This window comes from Urocitellus parryii, chromosome 8 (assembly GCF_045843805.1).
Source record: "Urocitellus parryii isolate mUroPar1 chromosome 8, mUroPar1.hap1, whole genome shotgun sequence".
In the NCBI taxonomy this organism is placed as follows: Eukaryota; Metazoa; Chordata; class Mammalia; order Rodentia; family Sciuridae; genus Urocitellus; species Urocitellus parryii.
This window is the reverse complement of record NC_135538.1, coordinates 99,679,200-99,696,159: the sequence shown is the minus strand read 5'-3', so window position 1 is coordinate 99,696,159 and position 16,960 is coordinate 99,679,200. Positions and strand designations below refer to the sequence as shown.

At 38.7% G+C, this 16,960-nt stretch overlaps 1 protein-coding gene across 1 annotated transcript in view; it reads right to left on the bottom strand.

Annotated features, from left to right (window-relative positions):
- Pkhd1 (PKHD1 ciliary IPT domain containing fibrocystin/polyductin) overlaps window positions 1-11,767 on the bottom strand; it is a 426,978-nt gene extending 415,211 nt beyond the window's left edge. The window contains exons 1-5 of the mRNA XM_026400889.2: window positions 11,716-11,767; window positions 10,075-10,152; window positions 9,311-9,455; window positions 6,846-6,954; window positions 3,159-3,216 (exon numbers count right to left, since the gene is read on the bottom strand). Coding sequence (XP_026256674.2) covers window positions 3,159-3,216; window positions 6,846-6,954; window positions 9,311-9,455; window positions 10,075-10,152; window positions 11,716-11,767 — 442 coding nt within the window. The remainder of the gene's footprint in view (window positions 1-3,158; window positions 3,217-6,845; window positions 6,955-9,310; window positions 9,456-10,074; window positions 10,153-11,715) is intronic.
- Window positions 11,768-16,960: the final 5,193 nt, after the last annotated feature.

Genomic DNA, 16,960 nt, shown 5'->3' with positions numbered 1-16,960 from the left:
TGTCCATCTACACCTAAAAAATAAATATTAAAAAAAAGAATAGTAGTTCCCAGGGGCTGGAAAGAGTCAGGAAGGGAGAGATGAGAAAAAGTCAGTCAGCTGGAGGCCAGTTACAGATAGAAAGAAAAACTAAGTTCTGGTGTTCTATTGTAAAGTAGGGTGACTACGTGTAACCATAATGTACGGCATTTTTTTAAAAGCTAGAAGAAAGGATTTAAATGTTTTCACCACAAATAAGTGATAAAGTTTGAGGAGCTAAATATGCAAACCCCAATTTGAACATTTCATACTATGTATACATACTCCACTAAACATGTACAAGTTTTATGTGTTGATTAAAATAAGAAAATAAACATGTGATATGAAGAAGCTCATATCACACAATCCAGTGGGTCCTAGCTACTTGGGAGACTGAATCAAGAGGATCATTTGGGCTCAAGAGTTCAAGATCAGTCTGGGAAACATAATGAGACCCTATCTCCAAAAAAAAAAAAAAAAAAAAAAACAACAGATTAAGCAAATTTGAGTTATGCCAACAGTTGGTTTCTGCCCAATACCAATCTATGGATGATGACTTCTATCCTTGGGCCTCCTCTATACCCCTTGCAAGGATTTCCACCAGGTAGCAAGTTTTTCCTTAATCTGCTCCTTATGGAGTGCACATAAATGCAGATGCAGCATCAGCAATGCCCCCTCAGCAAGAAGCACTCCGTGCCACTCCTGCACCAGTGCTCACAGGAGTTGGGAAAGAGTTGGGGAGCCCCTGCCAGATACTACATGAGCTGGTTTATTTCATATTTGAGGGGAAAAAATGAAACTTGGACCTTTGGAACTGCACAAGACAAGGTTTTAGGCAAATACACCGGAATAAGATGATATAGTTAAAATTTACCACACAGCTCCACAATTATTTGGATGTGTGTGCCTTTCAAATAATTAGAGAATCTAATCATCTACTCTGTAAACTTCTAGCCTCACTGAAAATGTTTAGAGATGGGAGAGGTGTTGTTTGGTGAGATAAAACCTTATAAAGTGAGAAGGAAAAGAGTGCCTGCCAGGTTCATCAGGTCACTGAACCCAGAGGACTCTGGGTCTCTCTGAGGACACTTAAAGCCACCAAAAAACATCACCAAGCTTCTCCCTTGATACTATGCTTGTGTGTTATTAATAAGAAGTAACTCTCGTCTACAGTCATTGGATAACTTCTACTGAAATGATAGGAACTTTTAGGTGGTACTAAAGCCATCCCATAGATGAATGGGTAGAAAGAGCAGGAACCCAGATTTAGACAAAGGTCAGTCACAGAGTTCCCAGAGGTGTGGAGTCTTGAGTTCTCTGATACTGCTAAAACTGGCAGAATAATTCACTTCAACTTTAATAGAGCTGAACTAGTGATTTCCTAGCTTTCATGGGCATGACTTCTACTTTTGTAGGCACAATTTTAAAAAGAAATAACAGGTTGTAGATATTTTTGTTTTGTTTCTAAACAAAGAAGCCCAACTGAGGTTGATTAATGGCTAAACCAGATCACTGTGCCAGGGGATTCTGTCACAGCAAAGGACTCTTAACCACCACATATCAAAATTCAACTGCTCCTAAAACATGGTCTCTCCTGTCCCTACCTCCTCCCCCGTCTCCCTAGCTGCTACTCTGGGCAGGCTTCCCAAATGAAATGAGACTAATCATCTGGAGAGTGATTGAAAAGCTGCAGCCGTGTGGATGCTGCCTGGAGGGACCACTCCAGCCTGGCCCACCACCAATCGTTCCCCCAGAAAGTGGAGGACCCAGTGTGCAGAACTCCACCTCAGTGGTAGAAATGGGCTTGACAGATCTGGGTGCCAACTGACATCCCATTCCACACCCCTCAGGGCTGGCTCCTTCCTCATCCTTCACCTTAACAAGACTTCTGCCATCTAAACAGGAGCTTTCTAACACTGGAGCAGCAGGAACCCAAACATATGCATGGGATTTTCACAGATCTCATCTCTTTTATAAAACATATCACATCTTGGTTGCTCAGATTAATGGAATGAAACAGATCTGTGAAAAGCCCAGGAGTGAGATAATGCTGAATTCATGTTATTTGAAATGTAATTTAAATACACATATAATCTGTGTCTATACACACATGCACACACACACACACACACAAACACACAAAATGCACAAATACTTTTCCATAACTTAGATATATATTCATTCTGACATTCTTGACCAGCCAAGTCAATCAAAACAATTAGATCTATTTATGCATTTAGACACAACCATAAAAAAAATGGAGCAACTTATATTCTCACACTTATACCATTCTGGAAACATTGAAAAATTGGAAAGCCTGAAATATAGGGATAAATTTGCCAAGAATAAGACAGCAAAGTGTATATAATCCTAGTCATGTTTACTACTTAGTTTTAAGGAAGACTTAGCAATTCCCATCTCCTTTTATGTAAATCCCCCATCTTTACACAATCTTCTTCTCTTCTGCCCTCCTAATCGTTATGTATCTGCTTTATATATTCTCTAACTTGTAAACAAATCCCTAGAGAAAGACCAGGGTTCATGGCCTTCCAAATGGTATCCAGCACAATGAAACATAAGGCAAAATGATGGATCCATGGACCTCTCTGGATTCCAATCTCAGTGGTGTCATGTATTAGCTATATGACTTTGGTCAATTTACATAACCTCCTGCTACCTCCTTTTCTCATCTCAAAATGAAAATAATAATAGCTCCTCTCCTATATCATCGGGTTCCTGTGAAAGTCTAGTAAGATAATATATATGAAGAGCTTAGAATGGAATTTGGAGCACAGTAAGGGTTCAGTTAAGGTTTGTTTTTACTTAGATGATTATAAAGTTAAGAGCAATAGTTATTTCTTTTTCCTCCATTCTCCAGCATCAACTGGTTTGATTTTGCTGGCTTCCTTTTCTTATCATGTTTGACTTTCTTATCAGTGAAGTAATAGAACAAAAGTGCCCAGAGGTGAAACAAAACCAGGTTTAAAATGAACCAGAGAATGAGACTTGTTTTCAAAACAATAACAGAGAAGAAGTTATTTTTTTCCCACTTACAGAGATCATCCACCTAGGCAAAAGTTAGCAACAAACTTTGGAAAAGGGATTCCCAATTATTCCCATGTTAATAGAAGATTTCTTACCTGGAACTCCATTTGGTGGATTAACTTGGTAAACAATGGGTGTCTGTGCCTTGGAAAACTGTTTAAAAAATATCATCATATTTTATATCAATATCCAAGTTAAATATTCCTGAACATCAGACATACAAGCCATTTCTCATAAAACATTAGTCTAAAATAGGGAATGAATTCTTTGCCTCAAATCACCTTCATACCTACTTCTTTTTTTCCCCTCATTTCCATGAGGCAGAGATGACAGAAGTTATTACATTTCTTCTACAGATGAAGTAAAGGGAATTTGATCATGTCACACATGCACGTCCTGCCCCATATTGTCCAAATTTTGGTAAACCTATTTCTCTACCTGCTCACCTACCATACCCAACCTAAGCACACGTTTTACCAGAAGGAAAGGTAGACAAGCCATCACACAGAAATGTCAGTCTTTAAAATCCATTATTATAATCTGATGTCTTCAAGTCTTGAAGGTGTTTGTTTTTCTAGAAAATAATTTTTTTGTTTAAATGTAAGTATTATGGCAAATTACTCTCAGCCAGAATCTTGGGAAGGATCAGCAAGCTACAAAAAAAATGAGAAGTTAGATACACATGAGTGAGGTGCTCATTGGAGAAATGGAAGATGTCTGTTGGGAGGAAAATGACTCAAAAGACTCAAGGAAGGGAAAACAATATTGTTCTTTAACAAGGAGGAAAATGGTATTGATTGGAGACCTGGGAGCCTGCCAAAGTCTGGTCACAGTATTCCAAATCAACTTTCAATGCCTCAGCCTCATGAAGCACATCATCTGTTGATCACAAGCTCCATATTTAAAGGATGATGCTTGATTCAGTTGCTACTGTATCCACCATGCATAGGCTGGTATGAAAAAGATGTTCAAATTTTTGTGAACTTGGATCTGGAATGACTAATACACTGCTGGGAAGAAAAGCTGGGGGATGGGAGAATTTCAGGAATCCCATCTCACCTATGATCATCTGGATCCGTCTAAGATTAGTGAAATAGTCCTTCAGGAAATCATGCCAGGCCCAGTGTGAAGAAATGGAGAAGCACAAAAGATGGACTGACTAGATCAAGATTTGATCATGAGCTGATGCCTCACTCAGGGAGAGACTTAGTCACTCCCACCTTCCCTAGTCTCCTAAACTGCCTCCATTCCATACAACCTACAAGGTTTCCCATTTGCAAAACAAACTACAGCAAATCCTTCTGTTTGGTCTGCTTCCAGCATGGCAGGAGTTTGCCCTCCCAGAAGAACATCACCAAAGAATCACTCAATAGTTAATCAACAGCCCTAAACAGACATTAAGAATCAACAGACATTTCAACAAAGCTGACGGTGCCTGTCAAGTGTGGGTTTGTGTATTGATCTGCACAGCTATACAATCTTCCATCAAGGTTATTTTCCTCATTCTGTAAAGAAAAAGGTTAGAAAAGAGTTCACAGAAAATATGTACAGTCAAGAGGTCAAAATAAGAATGCTGTGACTTCACAGTTTAGGAGATGCCTATGGTGGTACCAAAAGATAAAAATGAACGCCGTTCTGCACACACCTGCCAAACATTCAGTCCCTATCCCAGCCTTCCAGCCAAGAGCTGCAGCCAGGCCTTCATCTGCCATGAGGATGGCCTTTAACCAAAGTTATTTCAATTGGAACTTTATCATAGGAGCCTCCTGAATAAAGCACAGCAGTGGGTATTGTCCTATCTTGCACGTGTTAGAAATGGAGACAGGGGAACCACTGAGTTCAAACCAAATAAGGAAGTATGCCTGTCAGTTTCCACTGGGAAATCTAAGACTCACTCAGTCTGTGATCCTTCAACCAAAGTCTGTGGGGAATGCAGTGACTCCTTTATTGTTCTCTCCTAACTCCCCTGAGAGTGATGGAGAGTGCTCAGGGTTAAACCAAAAAAAAAAAAAAAAAAAAAAAAAAAACTTCACTTGTGATTCTCTCTGAACTGGCACAACATAAAATGGTATATTTCTAAGAGAAAGTGGCCCCTGGTCACCCACCAGGCTAGAGACATGACAGTGAAAAATTAATGAGCTTCCAAATCAAGCTTCCCACATGCTGATCCTTGAGCCCAAGTGAGGTCAGCAATGGCAAGACTGGGTGGTGGTGTGTTGGTTGGGGGGGGGAGGGAGTGGCACAGATTAGAATGATAAAGCTACAGCCACCAGCTGCTTAATAAACCTTTTGTGAGCTGTTCAAACTTGTCAATGCCCGCAGCAGGCTCTTTGGAGTGGACTGGCAAGACGGAATTAATTTTTAATGTGCATGGTTCCCCTAGTCCTGGTCCCAAAGCAAAGAGACACACTGAATTTTACTGAGCTTGGAATGCCTCTCATTAACTGCATCCCCTGGTGATTTTTCATCAACTCACCATGCTAGTTGAATCACTGACAGACTTGTTTTCTTTAATGTACAATTTTAGGAAGTGTTTTTCTTCTCCCCACCCCCTGCCTTCTCTCCTTGATGCTCTTTTAATAAGTAGAAAAACTACTATCTGGGATAAAAAGGAACATGGAGAATAAGGAGCATCTTGACCGGCTCTCTTCTGCTGAGTTTCCTGAGACGGTGCAGAAGTGGTAATGCTGCTCTTAATAAGAAAGAATGGTGAAAATTTTTTTTCTGTCCACTGCATATGTGCAAAAGCAAAATTTCAGAAAACAAGATTCTCTTGAACTGGGAAAGAAATTGATGAGTGTCAATGGAGAGCATGTTCCAAATTTCAAAACAAATTGCCTAAATGTCATATGTATTATATTAGAGATGAATCCAAAGGGTAAAGTTCTAAAAGAGCACAGGTGAATCACTAAATTGCCTTCCTTATAACATTGAGGCACTCTTTGCCATTAGCAGCACTCCCAAAGCTCTGGGTTTTTTTATGAAAAGACTAGGGCCTCACCTTCGAGATAGTATTAACATGTCAGTATAACTCATCTGAAATGAGCCTTAGACTGAACCAAAGAATTAAGGCCCTGCATAGACATCAAGGCTCAACAATAAGTCAGTCACTGGCCTCATAAAATATCTCTCTCTCTCTCTCTCTCTCTCTCTCTCTCTCTCTCTCTCTCGCTCTCTTCCCTCCCTCCCTTCCTCCCTCCTTTTTGATCTATCTGAACATGACAAAGAATTCCACAAGCAAATCCCTTTCTAGTGTCGGGAAGAATAGCAGAAATGTACCATGAAGCAGAGAGAATGAGAGGGTAGAAGTTGGGTTCCTGCACCAGGGAACTTGGGTTCCTAAGTCCCCTCATCATCCTAACAGTCAGCATGAGCTCGGCTAATAAATGAAACTCTAACTCACAAAGGTAATCTTTCCACTCATCTATGAACTTCAAGTGAGGTGCAGATTTAGTTAGATTTAGATGCAGGTTCAAATCTTGGTTCTTCCATTTATTACCTGGGTGACATGAGCAAATTATTTAAACTCCCTAAGCCTCAGGCTGGTCATCTCTAAAAACAGATAACAAATGGCTACCTCCGAAAATTGTTATGAACATTACACTGTGTACAAAAAGTACATAGCTGGATGCTGACATACTAACCTTTCATTAGAAACCCCATAAATACCATTCACCTTTCTTCTTATTCTGTCAAAGCAGACTCTGGCTGATCTATAGTGTTGATAACACATGCATACCTTCAGACTAGGCAGACACATATCTTCTACCCTTAGAACCCACCTTGAAAGTACAGCTGTCTTGTGGTCTTGAACTTGGGCTGCCCACCACCTGTCCCCCAGAGCGCACTTCCAGGGAATACAGACCCTCGTGAGCTTTGGATGGCAGAGATCTGAGGGCAAAAAGTGCAAATTCTTATGAATCAGAAACCAAGAATTTCCAAAGCAAGCAGCACACATAACAACTTCAAACGTCATCCCACACCTGAGAAACATAGCTAAGCAAACATGGTTTTATTTCACATCTCACCCCTCAGTCAACTCAGAATCACCATACCTTAAACACTGCATCCTTCAGCAAAAGGAGTTATAATTTTTTTGTTCCTATTGAAAGTTATTGAATAAAGAAATGTCCTATTTCTTAGAATTATGGGTTCATAGGTTTTTAAGAGTTGGTAGGAATTTTGATAATCTATTTCCAGTTTCCATTTTTTAAAAATTCTGACAGTCCCATGTGGATTGAGACGTGTATAAACACCAAATGTTTAGGGCAAAGTAGGGCTTGAATCCCAGACAAACTGATAAAAGGCATTGATCTTACTTGTGCTCAAAAAAAAAAAAATCTTGGCTTCATAATCATTGCAGCAGCCCATACACATCTCATGAACCTGACAGAGGGTCCTGGACCTTTTTTGCAGAAATACTATCGTGGCTTCTTTGCCCCTTCAAGGCTGCCATCTACGTGGTTTTTTGAAAGAGGGGGAACATGGTGAATAAAAGGAAGTTACAGTTAAGAAATTCCTCCTTACCAAACCTCCCATTGCCAAGGACTATGCTATACACCTTCATTGTATTCCCCCCAGCCTTGTATGCTTAACTGAGCATCTGAAATGTGGGTGATCTCGATTAAGATACACCATGAGTGTAAAATACACACTGAAAGGTGGCTGGGGTATAGAAAGGAAAGAAAATATCTCAATGACAGATTGAGATCACATGTTGAAATAATATTTTGTATATATCGGGCTAAATAAAATATTAAAATTAATTTTGTTTGTTTCTTTTAACTTTAATGAGGCTACTAGAAACTTTTAAATTATATTTTTTGTTCACATGATATTTTGTTTGGCCAGTACTGATTTCAATGCTACAATGACTGTTCAGTGAAAGCAGGTATATCATTTCATGACACTGAATAGAATAGCATTTCAGTGATGACAAATTATATTTTTCACACTTGAATGTTAACTGAATTTTATATTTATTTTCCAATCAATGAGTATAAGAAAGGGGGCATATTTGTTTTCTAAAAAGGTGACACAAAATCAATGACGTATCCTAAAATTATTGGTATGTTGGGATTGAAGAAATCAGACATATAAACCTTTGGACATATAAAGACATATAAAGCTTTAGCTTTTTCATGGCAAGTACTTGCAGGAAGGTTATGACCAAATACTCCATAAAAATCTAAGGAAAAATGATCTCAATTTATAAATCATTACTAGTGCTATAAAGAAATTCGTTCAACATACATCTGATGAGCATTTTCTACACGTAAAATATTGTGCAAGGCACCCAAAGATGATAATGGTGAGATTAAACACATCCCCTAGATGAAGTTTGGGTTTATGCACCATCATTAATCATCACTTAATTCTATGATGATGAATCTGACATGTGGGCAACTGACATAAGTGTCATCAGAAGCACAAGGCAGAGGAAACAGGGCCACAAGGCAACACATGCTTTGATTTTGTGTACAGCATGATGAGATGCACAAAAGAGTGTGTGCACGCATGCATCCTGCAGGTGGATCACAAAAAAGGGATCCTTTGGCTCCTGTCAAGGAAGGGAAAGATGACACTGAGCTGGATGGCCAGGAAGAGGTGGCATTTATACTCTGGTTGGTGGATTTCAATAGAAGAAAATGGAAGATGGGAATCTTTCTGAAAGAAGAACAGAAGACAAAAGGAAATGACAATGTTCTTTCCTTGAGCCAATGATTCATTTCATGAAGCACCTCTAAGATATACAAAAAGAAGAAATGAACTACTATAATCTTCATAGGCCAACAAAAATTTGAGCAGAACAATAGATTACCTGGAAGTCTGTACAAATAGTTCCTAAATAGAAATAATAGAAATAATATCAAACTGAGCAACCAACTGAACCCAAAGCAAAATTTCCTTCCTTTTTTTATGCACAATCATTACAATTATGTCTATTCCAAATGATGAGTACTTTAGAGTCAAAAATGGCGCATTTGTTGAACTCTTTATAGCAATAGAACTCCTTGTGAACTAAACAAATGAAACAATAATCCAGTCCCTCTTATAAATATCTCAAAATTCTTCCCCATTCTCTCATCTTCCCTTAAGTCCTAGAGCCCTCATAGGAACATGTAAGAACCTATTCACACAGAACCTTTCTGAAAGCTATAGCTGATAATTGTGGACACAGCAGAATTGTTGTAATATGTCTTCAAAACCCACTCAAGCTATCTGGTCTTATTCTAGACAAGTATACCTGGTCCGGCATGTCACCACGGGGAAATTCAAGAAGACAGGAGAGACGTCACAGGGGATGCTCCTCAATGCAGGCACAGCCATGTTCACCAGGTGTATCTCCAGCTGAGAGCCATTGGTGGGGTAAAGGACACCTGGCTCCAAACCTAAACTCAAGGTAAATGGTAAATCTAGGTTGAGCAGTGACAATCCACACAGGGCAATGAGAAAAGTGGCCACTTGGGGGCAATCTAAGACACCCAGTTTGCCTAAGGAGCAAATTAACACTCATCTCCAAAGGCATTTGTGCCTGCTATAAAAAGGAGTAGTTCTCTCATTTATGAGCTGATTTTTTTTTAAAAAAAAAAGCCTTCTTTCTTCACGTCTTCCTAAATCTGGAAAAGAATTGTCAACCCACAAAGTTACTCTGTACTTTGCTAGAAAGAGTCATGCTAAGCACATTGTTTAGAAGCTCTCAATAATAGAGTTGCCTGTGAGGAAGATAAACTAGATTATCAAGGGAAGCACTGCCAAGGACTATGATATGCACTTTCATATAGTCTCTTTAAGAATTCCCTTCCATCCCACAGCCTAGAATACGAAAGTGAGCTTCAATGTGCAATGGTGAGATGTGTTCCCCTGTGATATTAGCCAGTGAGCATCTGCAAAGACAGAAGTGGATCCACCTATTTCCTTCACGAGCTCATTTACCTGCCCTTAGACAAGGAAAGCAAGAACTTATATTCCTTAGGACTGTTGGTCAATAAAGAGAAAACCCAAACCTACCATCAAAAATGACTGTGATCCATGTTCCCCCTGCAAGGCTACCTTCTTCAGGTTCAATACATAAATTCAGGCAAGGTTCTGCAAATAAGTGAAAAAAAAATGGTGTGGAAGGTCCTATTCCCCAATATCTTAAAGCAAAACTTAGCTTGCATCCAAATCATCACAAGAACCTGATAAAGCATAGATCATTGGGCCCCAACCCCTGAGTTTCTAGTTCAGAATTTACATGCCTTCTTTTTGTATTGGTGCATTTTCATTATATATAATTATGAGATTCATTGTTACATATTTATACCAGAATTACATTTTAACCAGGTCTGGAGAACACTCCTTCTGACACCTGTTATATGGAAAATTAATCCCTTTCATGTTAGACATTCAAAATCCCAGTGTTTACGGGGACAATCGTGAATTTCTATTTCTTTTAGATACATTTAGTTCCTAATTGAATCAGTACTACCTCCTGTCTCTGTCCCACTCTTCTTTAATCAATTGGCCACACTTAAGTATAAACATCACCATTTATTTCTTGTATTTCTACTTCCTGGAAATGAGAGAAACTTCTGGAAGCTGTTCACACTTCAATTTTCCTGCTTAGTTCCCTGTCCTCTAGTTTCCATGTGTTCAGAATGACTTCCAAATGGAATACAAAATTCCCTACATTGTTTTTTGTCTTGTTTTGTTTTGTTGGGGGTTTTTTGTTTGTTTGGTTGGTTGGTTGGTTGTTTTTGTTTTCTTGCTTTATTGTTTTTTGCCTTGATGGTTCAGAAAAGGACTGAAGCATGGTTCATCACTGGAATCTCCTTTTCAAAAATCAGTATGGACTTCACATGCTAGGCTAAATTGGTTTCCCCATACAGACCATCAACTGAGTCTGATCCTAATAAATCCCTCCATCTTTGTTGATGATTCTGTACAGGTCTTGCCACAGGTAAAGGCACTTCAAGGAAACCAGCAAAAATTACTCAGCTCCTCAGTGAGGTAAAGAGGCAGGAAACTGTTATCTGTAGAAAATGTTTTCATTTCCATGTCAGAAATATTTAAAAAATAATCTAAGCCATACTACCTGTGGCTGGCACAGGCCTTCCATGTACCATCAGTCATGCAGGTAACACACTGAACACCTGAGGATAGTGGGGAGCCATTAGATGAGCATAACCATCATGGCAGCCCCAGCCAAATCAGACCATGGATGACCAAATTCACAGAGAAAGTCGGAGACATGATTTAGAAAAGGAGATTTTAACATGAGCAGTCATTAATCACTAAGACAACAAAAGTTACTCCATTAGGGAAGGTGGAGCAGAAAAAAATCTAAAAAGAATTACATCATGTAGCTCTAAAAGGAGTTACAAAAGGAAGGTTATAATTTATTATTGAACTGGCCATTAAAAGTTCATAGCAATTCAGTATATAACCTCAGATATAAATCAGAAAAAAAAATATTAAACAAAAATTTAAACCCAGAAGCAGATCCTTCAACACCTCCTTCCAAAATAATACTTTTAATTTGTCTTCAATTGGAAAATAAAAATTATACATATTTATGATGTACCATCAAAATAATCTTTTATTATTAATAATTCCCAAGGCTACCTAATGAGTTCTAATCTATAATCCATTCAATTACATTCTACTCACCTGCCAGAAGTAGTACTTCAATACTCATCACAGAGAGCAGCCAGCCAGCCATAATGTCCAGTGAAGTCAATCATCTTAAGATTGCTCAGGCATTAAAAGCATTTTCAGTTTGATTGGAGCAGCATAGCTATATAAAAACATTTTTAAAATGACTATCATTTGGGGGGGCTGAGGTTGTAGCTCAGCGGTAAAGCACTTGCCTAGCATGTCTGAGGCACTGAGTTCAATTCTCAGCAATACACATAAATAAATACAATAAGGGTCCATCAACAACTAAAAACAGATTTTTTTAAATGATTATCATTTTTGCTTATATACTATCACTTTGCTGTGTTGAAGCAAGAAATTGTTTTAAGAGGTGAGATAAATATGGCCCTAGTGTCTTCAAAGGGACCATCTTTCCAAGCTCAGGAGAAAGGAATCATCTAAGAATCTTAGAGAAAATGATCACCACTCAGCCTCTCTTGTTTCACTAGCTAATTTCATGCATGTTTGAACTGGGTGAATAATAATATCTTTCATGAGTTCATTCTTAATCAAAAGGTGAATTTTAGAAATAAATTTTTTCATGGAGGGGTTGACTTTGTTTTGCCTCTTCCAATCTTCCCGTTTCTGTCTTACATGACTCTCTGCACTGTAGCTGTGCTGTTCTCTTACCATTCAGATAAGACTTCCACACCTTAGCCTCTGCCTTGGCTGCTACTTGTGCCTTTCTGGATTCCCAGTTCTTCTCCATGGCTGTATGAGATCCTTGCCCAGCTCAGGGCCCACCTTAGGTCTCCTTGACCTTCCCCTCAAGCCTCTAGCTCATGTCCTGTGAACCTGGGCCAGTCAATGTTGTACCCCACACGGGCCTTGTCTTCTAGACAGTAACAGTATCTTCTTTGAAGAGACTAGGACTAGTCTCCCGTTTCCACAAACCCCTTAGTGTGAAGATCTCACACAAAGCCCACTAAATTCTAATTGATGGAGCATGTTCAAATACCCTAAATCTGGTTTTACCTAATCTGAGAGAAATGGCTTTCACATCCACGTGGGATGGGCAGAATCCATAGAAGAATGGCTGAACCTCCTTATGCCTTAGGGAACACCCAGAGCCTTCCCTACAAAGAGTGCTTAGCTGTCTCCAATCAGGGAGAATGACAAAATCCTCTTGAAGATAGTGGCTCTGAGGTCTTCTGAAAATTCAAAACTAAATAAATAAAAACACTAAATACACACATATACTTCTAAATATTCATTTAATTTAGATTTTTTAAAGGAAGCACTGAGAGTAGCAGAAGTAATTCTACCATTTCAGAAAACATAAGTCCCAATACAATCTCAGAAAAAGAATATCAGCAACAAAGTTTCAATAAACTTGTCATACAGGTATATCCTGATTAAAACAGCCCAAAATATAAAATTACTTATATTTAACTCAATACTGTAAAGATTTATCGTATGCCCACTAGATGGTAGGCACTGTACTAGGAGCTAAGAAAACTGATAAAGTTTGTGTACCTGCCCTCATCATTAGCAAATGGCATATAGATAAAGGCTACCTGCATTTCTGAAAGGAGTTATTAAATTTCCAAGTGGATTCTCCAGGTGTTCCTTTAAGACACAGACTTCCTTACATTTTAAAATATATTTGGAATATAATTTAATTTACAAGCATTCAGTTTGCAGAAATACATCTACTGCATGCAGGAATATTTTCTACTTAGTCCAAAAGCACAGGATAGAACTTGCTTGTTACACCCAATACAAAAACTCAGTACTGAGGAGTCTGCTTTCGATCTGGCTGCATTATTTTAATATTTCATTTTAGTGTCTACTCCCAAGCTTAGAACAATGGAGACAACCTTTTAAACACTAGGGTTTTTTTTTTTAACTTTATGTTCAGAAATATCTCTTGTCCTCTAAAATACAGTAATAATATCAATGATAAATGTAACTAATTCTGCCTAAACTTAATCTCTCTTTATGTCTTTTAACTAGAAAGTTTCTATCCACAAAGGAGAGCCATGTGAGTTTAGCCAAGTCCTCTCTTTTTGACTCTCTTTTCTCTTCTGCCCTTCCCCTCCTCCTCCTTTCTTCCTCTCTCGGCTTCCCTTCCTCTAGGACCTGTAAGACAAAGCTACCAGGCTCTTACTCTAGACCTTCCCTCCTCCTGGTTTCCTTTGGCTCACCACATTAGCAAGAGATGCAATACCTAGAAAACAGAAAGCAGAGATTTCTCTAAATCAAACAGTACCTTTTCTGTTTCTGTCATGACTTAAGAGAGAACTTATCTTTCTTTTCCAAATGATCTTGTTTCTCTCTGCCAAGAACCGAAAACTGTGGGAGCTGGTGAGAGCCCAGTCTGCAGTTACCATGCAGGTAGCTCACTCCTGTTGGACTGTAACTTACCTACCTCCTTTGTATCCTGGCCAAACGTGAGCCAGAGTGAAAATTCAGAACTGACCATAGGGCATGTTTAATGATTAACCCAAGCTACTTAGGTTTTTTTCCCTTGGGGCCTTTTATTAAGACCAAAGAGAAAGAATCTTACATTTTGCTACACTGACTGCATGTGCCCCAGACAAGAATGTTAAAAAAAAAAAAAAATCCACCTAGTGAGAGAAACAGGCATTCAGTGATTGAAAGAATTTGCCAGAAAGTTGGTGACAAAACAGAAAACCCAGGAGAAAGGCCCTCTGTAGATCTGATCCCCATTCATGAATGGTCTCTGGGTCTTCAAAAGAATGACTCAGACATGCTGTACCATGGGGTGATAGTGTACATTCACTATGGGGGTATACGCCCAAAGAAGTAGAGTGAGGGAGTATCTTATTCAGAGTCCTTCTGTAAAAGGGTCGAGTGGCCCTCTTTAGTTTTTTCACTTTTCACTCTCTCTCCTTACTTTGCTTTCTGTATCAAGAAGAAGTGCTTGACTTGCACCAGTACTTTCCAGTAGGACCCAGACCACAAGTCCCAGTCATTGGTTTGACTGGCTCTTCTTTTTTTTATTTTTTAAATTTGTTTTAATTAGTTATACATGACAGAAGAATGTATTTATACACTTTGATATATCATACATAGATGGGTTAGAATTTTATTTTTCGAGTTTACATGTTGCAGAATCCTATGGGCCATATAGTCACATATATATACAGTACTAATGTCTGTTTCATTCTACTATCTTTCCTATCCCCACATCCCCTCCACTCCCTCCCCATCATTTTCCTCTACCTAATCTAAGGTAACACTATTGTCCCCAAATACCCCCCATCTTATTGTAAATTAGCAGCCACATATCAGAGAAAACATTTTGCCTTTGATTTTGTGGGATTGGCTTATTTCACTTAGCATGATATTTTCCAACTCCAACCATTTACTGGCAAATGCCATAATTTCACTCTTCTTTAAAGCTGAGTAATATTTTATTGAGTATATATACCACATTTTCTTAATCCATTCATCTATTGAGGAACACCTACATTGGTTCCATAGTCTAGCTACTGTGAATTGAGCTGCTATAAACATTGGTGTGGCTGTGTCACTATAGTATGCTGATTTTAAGTCCTTTAGTTATAAACCAAGGCATGGGATAAATGGGTCAAATGCTGGTTCCATTCCCCGTTCTCTGAGAAATCTCCATACTGCTTTCCATAGTGGTTACACTAATTTGCAATCTCACCAGAAATGTATAAGTGTGCCTTTTTCACTACATGTTCTTGATAAAGTCCAGAGAACCAGTGGACCTAGAAGGGTCAATATTATCTAACTTAGTCTACATCTGACTTCTCCATCCTTGTCCCACAATCCGTTCCAATTTACACCATCTGTTTGTGTGGTACCTAGTAAGAACATATTCCCATCTTTCCCCACCCTCTCTTTTCGGAAGAGGAATCATTTTGGTAGAATTTGATAGTTTTATCTCCACCTTCAAGGAACATCAATAGACCTGAAGAACAACCCCAGCAAGATCAGATTTAATCCACGAAAGTACAGTACAACTCTGAGAGTAGTGAAACTGTCCTGTCTAGCACACCTTGGCAACCAGCCATAAGCCAAAGGATTCTTGTATAATTGCAGCCATTAATATAGAGAGACGGTGCTTGGCCAGGTTGGGATGATAGAGAGGAAATCTCCCTGGCTATAACTCACCTAAATCATCTGTGTCCTGATCAAATGTGCATCAGAGTAAAAGCTCAAAGCCTGCCTGCCTGATGAACCCTGTTTCTACTCTGGGTCCCTACAATGCAGGTCAAGCAGCATCATTTGAACTACATTTGTGTGTCCCCCATACAGGTAATGGAAAGGAGGTAACAGACCAGATTTACAAAAGATTTCAACCTACTAATTTTTTTATTTTTGTAAAAAGAAATTATACTAATGAATCACTTAAATGCATTCAAAAATTGTTTTGAAAAAATGGGACACAACTTCCATTTCAAAGTGCTTGCTCTCTGGCAAGGAAAACAGAAACATAATCAAATAAGTGTACTCTATTATTGTAGAGTCTCCTTATAGGTCTCCTGAGGCTTAACTGTTGTTTTCTTTTTCACTATTTCAGCAAAAGATTTCCATAAATTAGGGCTGGAGAAAGTAGTTCAGTGATAAAGTGCTTGCCTAGCAGGCATGAGATCCTGGGTTCAATCCCTAGCACCACCAAAAAGATGAATCCGTAAATTAATTCCATCTATCCTAGGATAAATAACCTATAGAAGACATTTATAATTATTTTTGACAACTTAGCTGTCTCCCACTCTTTCTCTTGTATCCCAACACTATTCTGAATTCTTGAAGACTCCATTTTTTAAATTTCTTTTTATTAGTATATATTAATTATACAGAATAATGCAATTCATTGTAGCATATTTGTAACATGCTATATACATCTGCCTTCCCATTTTCCCTTCCCCATCCTTCAAGGTCCCATCTTAGAAGAACCCCAATTTTCTTAGTGGAGATGTATCCCTCCAGTGTTGACTAAAAGAATTCTAATGATATCTAAGACTTTGGTTTCTAGGTTCTGTGATCTATGAACCTCCTGGCGTACAATCAAGCTTTATCCTTAAAGAAATGAGGTAAAAGGAGTCTTTTGACCCCAAAGACCTAGAATGAGAAGCTGTAGAACTCTATACCACATGATGGAGCTCACAGAGGAGCTTCCTCATCACCCCAAGACCTCAAATGTACACCCACACTTAAGTTTGCTATGTAAACCCAGCCTCCAGACAAGCCCCAACTTTCTCTCTAATCACCCCAAGGCCTC